The sequence below is a fragment of the Myotis davidii genome, unplaced genomic scaffold (assembly GCF_000327345.1).
Source record: "Myotis davidii unplaced genomic scaffold, ASM32734v1 scaffold97, whole genome shotgun sequence".
NCBI lineage: Eukaryota > Metazoa > Chordata > Mammalia > Chiroptera > Vespertilionidae > Myotis > Myotis davidii.
Genome location: NW_006289392.1, coordinates 4,379,282 through 4,388,299, shown reverse-complemented (window position 1 = coordinate 4,388,299; position 9,018 = coordinate 4,379,282). Strand labels below are relative to the sequence as shown.

Sequence of the window (9,018 nt, the reverse complement as noted above, 5' to 3'; positions counted from 1 at the left end):
GCCCCGCAGCCCTCACTGCTGCAGCTCCCTGTCCAGAGGCTCTTCACCCACAGGAGCCGGCTCTGGAGGGGCCACGGGAGGAGCTCCCGAACCCTAGCAAAACCAGCCCCTTGAGGAGCAGCACAGAGCCCCCTCCTTTTCTGGATGAACCCCACCCTGTGCTCTCACCACCCCTTGCCCACTTCACAGGTAACCATTTAGGACCAGCCCAGGGCATGACCTACAGACATTCTTTCATTCACTGTTCTCACCTGCCAAACATGAGCTGGACTCTTATAATTTGCCTAGTTACTGCCCTGGCGGAGCCCCCAGACGCCCAGGGGACGGGTCATGCAAAGGCTGCCTCGGTGCCCCGTGATCGCAGAGCAGACTGGGGCTGCAGGGCTGTGCGGGACCAGGCTTCCCAGGAGAGGTGGCAGGTCTGGGAGGATGAGGCCGGGTTTTCCAGGAGGCCTGCCGGGCTCCAGCTGTGGGCCTTGGTGGGAAGGACTGGACTGCTGGGCTCTGCCATGATTCCACCAAGGAGGCCAGGGGCCCACATCTCATCTAGGCACCAAAACAAAAACAAAAAACAGAAAAACAAAGAAACAGAGGGTGGGTGGCTTAGCAGAGCCCCACAGAGGAACCTCTGGGCGTCTGAGCAAGGGGCACTTGGCCATTACTAGAGTCAGGGTTCCAGAAAAATCCGTCTGGATATCCAAGACCCAGCAAACCACCCAGAATACTGGGAAGGCTCCAACCCGAAGAGCAGAGGCAGCCATGGCTGGGGGTGGAGAGGTCCAGGAAATGGCCAGAGTCCCAGAACACCTGACAGACGTGGACCCGGACTTGGGCGGGTCAGGAATGAGATGGGTCAGCAGCCACTGGGCTGGCCACACATGGTTGGGGGTGAAGAGGACAGATGCCCAGCTGTGTTCGCTCAGGCGCCCCCGGCCCGGCCTGCGGCGTGGGGCTGGGGCGCTGGTGATGGAGTGAAGGGTGAGGTGGGAGATGACGTTGGGAAGGTGGGTAAGGGCCCTGCTGAGGGGTATGGCTCTTGCCCGATAGGTCATGCAGACAATATCCCTCCTAAATGTCACCTCTCTGGACCTAGAGCTCCTGACCAAGACCTTTCCCAGCATCCACGGGGCTGCCAAGGTGTGACCACGTCCACCTGGCCACTTCCTGGGGTGCGGGAGCATCTGAGGCGTGTACAGGAAGCCACTCCTTCCCGCTCAGGGTGGGGCTGGGGCAGAGAGCAGGCTCCCAGCAGGGTGGAGCGGCTCCTGGGAGAACCAGCCTGTAATCATGGGGCCGCAGAAAGGTCTCCTCCTCTCCCTTCTGCCCCCACTTGCCGGGGAAGTTGCTGTGGCCTCATTGAGTTGTCATAGAGATAATGGCTGATGCTCCAGCCAGAGCTGAAAAAGGAGGATCCCCCCCACCGCAGCTCAGGCTCCAGACAGGCCCGCGCTGGGTGGGGAGGAGCCCGAGGGGGAGGCAGGGGAGGCGGTGCGCCTGGCTGGGCTGGGACGGGGCTGACAGCAGCGTCCCCTTCCCTCCCAGTGCCCCCTCTGATCCAGCCCTTCGAGTTCCCACCTGCCTCCATCGGCCAGCTGCTCTACATCCCCTGCGTGGTGTCCTCGGGGGACATGCCCATCCGCATCACCTGGAGGAAGGACGGGCAGGTGATCATCTCAGGCTCCGGCGTGACCATCGAGAGCAAGGAGTTCATGAGCTCCCTGCAGATCTCCAGCGTCTCCCTCAAGCATAACGGCAACTACACGTGCATCGCCAGCAACGCGGCAGCCACCGTGAGCCGGGAGCGCCAGCTCGTCGTGCGCGGTGCGTGGGAACAGGCCGGTGAGGGCGGGGGGAGTCCAGCTCTGTCTGGGGCTCGAAGTCTCTCGGTCCAGGTTTAAATCCCAGGCTTAGGGAAGACTGGCTCTGGCAGATGCCTTAAAGATCAAGAGGTTCAGACCTCTTACTTTCCAGGCCAGGACACGGAGGCCCGGTGAGAGGAAGACGCTTGCCCAGTTAGCCACTGGCAAAGTCAGAACTGGAGCTCAGAGCCCCCAGCTCCAACCGGCCCCAGCAGGAGCTCCCGGGAGCTCCGGTTTAGAACAGTCCAGCGGGACTGACATTGAATGGCAGGTGCCTGGCCCAGGAGACCTATCAGAGACTGAGGTGCTCGTTTTCTCCTGCCTTCCCTCCTTCTGCAGTGCCCCCTCGGTTCGTGGTGCAGCCCAACAACCAGGACGGCATCTATGGCAAAGCTGGTGTGCTCAACTGCTCGGTGGACGGCTACCCGCCACCCAAGGTCATGTGGAAGCACGCCAAGGGTAAGCCCCTGGCCAACCAGCGACTCTGAGTAGCCAGGGAGAGGGAGGGAGGACGCTGGGGAGACTCAGGCCTGGTTCCCACGCATCCCTAGGCCGGGGTGGGAGCCCTGGGTTCTGAGCCCCATGGGACCCCAGGCCACACCCAGTCTGGAGGCATCCAGGAGCCTGTGGGCTGGCAACAGCTATCACGCTGACCCCAAATGTCCTTTTGTCCCCTCCAGCCCTAGAACTCAGGGCACTCTGTTCTCCCCACTTCCACATGCCCCCACCCTCTGCTCTGGGGCCCCCAAGCCTCATCAGCCCCTGCTCCTCACCAGTTATTCTGGGATCTGGGATCTTGGAGCCCAACTTCACGCCAAGGATGCATCTCGTATCTGACTAAGCCCCACGCCAACCTCTTACCTAGACCATGTCTAGGGCTGACCCTGGGAGGGGGTGGCGCCCAAAGCCCCCCTTGGAGGATGGCGGGCTTCCTTCCTGGGCGTGGCTGCCCAGGACCACAAAACTGCCATCTGATGGCTCAGTCTTCCCGTTGCCTGTTGCCAAGTGGCCTGAAGACAACTCTTTCTTCCTCTTTGAGGAATTCACCCCACACAAGCTCAGTGCCACCTGGGCATGCCAACTCCACCTCCTCACTCCAAGCCAGCAGGCCCAGATCTGTGAGGGTCCCTCCTGTGGCCCAGGAAACAGGATCGGTGTGGGCATGCCACATAATGGCCTTGGATTTTCAGGAGAAAGGCAGTGGGCACTCCCTGGGACACTCCCATCCACCCAGCTCACCCCCAGCCCAGACAGCAGCTCTTCTAACCTTTGCCTCCTTCCAGGGAGCGGGAGCCCCCAGCAGTACCACCCAGTGCCCCTCACTGGCCGCATCCAGGTCCTAGCCAACAGCTCGCTGCTGATCCGCCACGTCCTGGAGGAGGACATGGGCTACTACCTCTGCCAGGCCAGCAACGGCGTGGGCACCGACATCAGCAAGTCCATGTTCCTCACCGTCAAGAGTGAGTCCTGCCCCCGGGCCCTCCTGGCACCCTGGACACGGCCAGGGCCCACTCTGCACCCACGTGCCTCCTCGTGGGTTCCATTGGTTCATGTGTGAAGGGGAGGCCGGAGGATTCCTAGTCGGATCTGGGCTGGGACACTTGGATGGGGATTCAAAAGCACTGTCATGCCCTAGCCGGTTTGGCTCAGTGGATAGAGCATCGGCCTGCGGACTGAAGGGTCCCTGGTTCGATTCCAGTCAAGGGCACACACCTCAGTTGCAGGTTCCTCCCCAGCCCAGGCCCTGATCAGGGACAACCAATTGATGTGTTTCTTTCACATTGATGTTTCTCTCTGTCTTTCCCTCTCTCTTACACTCTCTCTAAAAATCAGGGTGTGGGGGGAGGAGCATTGAAAGCAGGGGCCTGACCCCGAAAGGCCCCGCTCACCACAGGTCAGTCCCAATACACTCCTGATGTGCTCATGGGACGTGGGATTTCTCGTTGACTTTCATCTGCAGGTTGCAATTCTATCTGAATAGTCACATTGAGCACCTCATTTTTTTTTGATATTTCTAACTTTATTTTTTTTTTAATTTTTTATTACAAAGGGTATTACATATGTGTCCATTCTTCCCCTCGCCCTAGACAGTCCCCTAGCCTCCTCTATCCCCCTGTGTCTTATGTCCATTGGTTATGCTTATATGCATGCATACAAGTTGCAAATGGTAAGAGTTCCTTCCTTTTTAGAGCAGCATAGTATTCCATCGTGTAGATGTACCAGTTTTCTAATCCATTCATCTACTGATGGGCACTCAGGCTGTTTCCAGATCTAAGCTATGGTGAATTGGAGCACCTCATTTTTGTTGCGTGACTTACACCTGCTTGAGTGTAACCTGTAACTTAGGAAGGAGGACCCCGTATATACAAGGTAGGAGAAAACCTGGGTCCTGACTTCAGATCCAGGCCCTGAAGTGCCCTCCCTGTGGAGAGGTTCCTCAGACCCCCTAACCTATAACATGGGGGTGAACAGCATGGGAACTGAGGGCAGAAACGGGGAGGTGCGCCAGAAAAGCTGGAAGCATTAAAACACATTGCCATTTGGTGCTGCATCAGTGGCTTCTAGGCCCCAGGCACCGAGCCCATCTTGCCGGCCGTGGCACCCCAGAATATGCATGTACCTGGTGTCACAGACACACATTCCTATGTGTGATCTACCTCTGCACACTCCCAGGGGTCTGCATAATGGGCCCCGGGAATCCTGCCGTAAGGACCAGGAATCCTGCCATGAGGACCAGGAATCCTGCCATAACGACAGTGTCTATGGGCTGTAGGTCAGGGTATGGACCGCAGGTCATGGAGGACAGTGGGATAGGCTGACTTTTAGAGTCTGACCGACCCCGCGTGAATCTGGGCTCCTGTGGCCTTGATGAGTTTGCCGGGCCTCTCTGTTCTTCGTCTTCCTGACATACAGAAGGAATCCTACGGGCACTTCCCTGGCATGCTCTTTGTTAAGACTGAAGTCTGATGGCAGGTGTAAAGCAACCAGGTGGTACTGGCACCCAGGAGGCCAACCAAGATGTGGCTGCCAGTTTTGTTATTCTTAATGCAGTCCCCAGGGTAGGCACAGGAGAGGCTGCTGGGAGCAGAGCCTGGTGGGGGGTGTCTGTTCGCCTCTCCCAGGGTGCCCTCCTATAAGAATCACAGCTTCTTTATCGCTCGCCAAAACCCGCTCTCAGCTCTGCAGATGGGGAAGCCAGCGGTCCATGCTGGGATCTGGGGGCCGGAGGATGGGGGCTGGGGGCTGGGGCAGCAGGAGCCATTCCCCTCACACCATCAAGAAGCACTCGGTCCTTAATAAAACCAGGCAGTCATTGTCACCTCTCGGCCAGGGAGAGCTTGGCTGATTCTGCTGTGTGAGGACGAGGAGTAGCAGATGCTTCTGGAACCTTCCTTGGTATGAGATCATTGTCTCCCCAATGTCAGCAGGAGAGATGAGCCCAGATGCTCGGACTTTGGGGGAGGGAGGGTCTTTGCTGCTTTTCTCCAAGTTTGGGATTTCCACTGACCTGGTGTGGCCATGGCTCTGTGGTCCGTGGTTTCTCTACGGAGGTGAGGGGATGTGGGGTCCAGGGGACAGGCGGTACAGGGGCCTGGGGGCGGACTGTGCATGAGGACACCCAGTCCACAGCAGCTGTCCCCCACGGCATGGGGCCCTCAGGGCCTGAATTTTTCCATTCTGTCCTCACTTTCCCAACCAGGCAGCAGCTGTAAAATATGCTGAGGTGTTTGGAGAAAACACATTTTATAAATCAGGGCAGCATCATGCGCATGGGCAATCAAATACACATGCACACATGCACACCACTCATACACACACTCACACACACACACTCATGCACATCACTCACACACACACTCACTCACACACACACACACACACACTCACACACACTCACACACTCTCATACACTCACAATCATAAACACTCAGACACATACACATTCACACACTCATTCACTCACACTCACACATAAACACACACACACTCACTCACACTCATTCACACACTCACAGTCACACACACTCACACACTCACTCACACACACTCACACTCACAGAGGTATTCATCTCTGGCCCACTCTTCCCACGGGAGTGTCAGACCCTCTCACTTAGGGGCAAATCTGCACCTCGGTCCCTCTCCTCCTCCTCCTCCTTGTCCTCATTTCAGTGCCTCCCACCGTGATGCACACACCCCTTTCCTGTGTCCGCTCCAGCTCCCACGCCCCTGTGGACACGCTTTCCTGCTCCCCTCCCCTCACTCACACGACACAGGCGTTGGGTCCCTCTGCACCCAGCTCCCCGCCTGCCCCTCGCAGGACCCTCTGGGCCTCACATGCCCTCAGCACATCGGAGCGCCAAACCCTCACACAGACTGCACCTTGGGCTGCCTCCCTCACACCTTTGCTCTGTCACCAACACCCCCTTCCAGTCCAGCCCCCCTCTTCGCACACATCCTCTAAATATGCCTGTGCCTGACTTACAGGCTGAGGTGATGGGTTTCTCCCGCCTTCCCATGCTGGGGGCCTCTGGACCACCACGAAGCCAGCAGGAGTGGAGGAGGCAGGGCCAGGCTCCAAGGCCTGAGGCAGGCCCTGTGCTGGCTGAGCCGGGCAGGCCTCCGACAGGGGTGGGGGCCTGGCTGCCCTTCTGCAGCCTGAGCAAGGCCACGCAGCCCCCGCTGCCGCAGATGCTCCTGTGACAATGGGGCAGTGCTGGCGGGATGGGCATGTGGGCTCCTGGCCCCGGGCACTGCCGTGCTGCCTTCCATGGCCTTGCGCAGGCCCTCGGCTCCAGGGACTTCGCCCGCAGCCCCTCCCCCTGCACATCCTCCCCTGCCTGCGGGCCTCTTCCCCCTTCACTCTCCCTCAACCTTCCCCCTCCCCCCACCTCTTGCCTCAGTTGAAAGGGCAGAGGTGGATGGGGAGGGATCTTCAGGACCCGGCATGTGAGTCACCCATGGGGTTGCCAGGGAAAGCCATCCCTAGACACCCCTCAGTCCGTCCCCCACACCCACCGCCACCCTCCCCGCGCCCACGTGCAGGGCCGAGCGCAGGAGGGCCGGCCATTGCAAGGCCGACTTCAAGACCAGCCTCGATGCACCCACCACACGCGGGGGGTGGGGGGAGCACTGGCCGGTAGTGCCCCTTGTCAGACGGCACCTCGAATGGCCTCTCGGGAGGCAAACTGGCCTTGGCCCCACTCTGGCCAAGTGGAAAGAAGGCAGTGAATACTATGTCAGAGGCATGCATTGTAAAGGGCACCCTAGTGTCACTCCGTGCTCCGCCTGGGCACGTCCGCGCGGTGACCCCACGGTCTCCAACGGTCACTGACAGGATCTCATGCGCTCACTACGTAGGCCTATAGGATCCCTGGCTCCAGAGCATGGACTTTAGAACCAGGGGGACCTGGGTTCAAATCCAAGCCCTGCCCTGGGTAGCCGCGGGTCCTGAACCGCGGTCTCTGTAAGCCCCGGTTCCGCCTGACAGCCTCTCACCGTCGGTGAGGGCTAAATGGGGCATCAGCAGCAGCCACCGCTGTACTTGGCACCAAATACGTGTCAACAAGCAGCACCACTAGTTTCGGGTACTGCAGGTGTAGGAGGAGTAGAGTGAAGTTGCTGTTCTCAGGGAATTTAGAATCCTGAAGAGGAGATACACATATGCCCAAAACAGCTCAAACGCGCGAGGCGGCAAGTGCCTGCAAACACTCTGAAGAAGGGGTACAAAGAGAATCGGACGGAGTAACCAACTTTAACTTGGGGGTCAAGAGAAGCTCCACAAACGTAGCAGCCGCCAGTAGGACTTGAAGGATTCGGACAACAAGGACCAACAGGGGCAAAGGTCACTCCATTCCAGGATGAGGAGGAGGCATGGCGAGGGCACCGAGCCGGGAAAGGCGCGAATGGCGTCTGGCAGGAGACCGGAGGGTGATCACAGGTGCTCATGGCCTTGGGAGCGAAGCATTGTCTTCCCGGGGATCGGTGACTCTTGGTGTCAGACCCAGAGCTGCAGGGGCCCGGGGTCCGGTGGGAGTTGGGTTCCGGAGCTGGTTCTCGGAGAAGTGCCACGTGGAACCCGTGCCCAGGGCCCCAGGTCGCTGAGGTGGTGCTGGGGTGGGCGAGGGCTCTCAAAGTCGCTTCCATCTGGGCCCCTTCTGTCTCCAGAGATGCCAGACCGGCAGAATGAAGACTCTGCAGGAACTGTCCCCGCTGGTGCGGCTCAGGCCCCGCCTGCCGCTGCTCCCTGTTGTTCAGTGGTTACTGAGCGCCCGAGAGCGCCTACCCTGGGCGGGGGAGGGGGGCCCTGCACACCCGTGCACCTTTCCCGCGGCCAGCCTGTCCGTGGGGCTGAGAGTGGAAGGGGTGAGCTCCTCGCAGAGCGGAGAGAGCAGAGAGCATATGACCCCCCACCTTAGGCCACCCCCCAGTTCCACAGAGGAGAGGCTGTGGCCTGTCCTCCCACGCACTCTGCACAGACAACCTCTGTCACGCGCTGGAACCTGGTGCTGGTGTCCTAGGGCCATGGTCGGCAAACCACGGCTCGCAAGCCATATGCGGCTCTTTGGCCCCTTGAGTGTGCCCAGCCATGAAGGATGGGCATGGCTGGGTTCCAGGTGGCAGCTGGCCAGGCCCCACCCTCGGCCCATAGGGGCAGAGCTGGGGTTTTGCAATGGGGACCTACGGCCGGCACAGTCTGAAATATTTACTAGCCAGACCTCGGCAGAAAGAGTTCGCCAAGTTCCAGTACCTTCCAGTAATTACAGAAAGACGGCTCGCTGCCTCCTGTTTCTGAAAGGGCTCCGACGTGCAGTGAGGAGAGCTGAGTGTTCTCTCACCTCTAACACAGGAATAAAACCACTCCCACTGCCTCGGAAGGGTGAATGCAATGAGCTCACTCCCACAGAGCGCCAGCCGGGTGCGTGCACATCATTAGCGTCCCCTGAGTGGTAGGCGTTTGATTATTACTGTCATTTTCTACTGGGGAGTGTGAGACCAGAGGCGGGAGAGCCAGGTCCCGCCTCCTGCGCGGCTACTCCTTGGGGAGCAGCCAAGAGAGGGACTGACTGACAGCCCTGATGGAGGAGTAAGCGAGGCCTGGTGAGATCGGGTGCCGCAGCACACGCAGCCCATGTCCCAGGGGTCCCGTGCGGACCAGCGC

At 59.4% G+C, this 9,018-nt stretch overlaps 1 protein-coding gene across 1 annotated transcript in view; it reads left to right on the top strand.

Moving 5' to 3' along the window:
• The window catches only part of DSCAML1 (Down syndrome cell adhesion molecule like 1), a 112,627-nt gene that overhangs the window by 29,416 nt on the left and 74,193 nt on the right, over positions 1 to 9,018 (top strand). Inside the window, exons 7-9 of the mRNA XM_015562464.1 lie at positions 1,543 to 1,821; positions 2,199 to 2,318; positions 3,143 to 3,319. Of these exons, the coding sequence (XP_015417950.1) occupies positions 1,543 to 1,821; positions 2,199 to 2,318; positions 3,143 to 3,319 (576 nt within the window). The remainder of the gene's footprint in view (positions 1 to 1,542; positions 1,822 to 2,198; positions 2,319 to 3,142; positions 3,320 to 9,018) is intronic.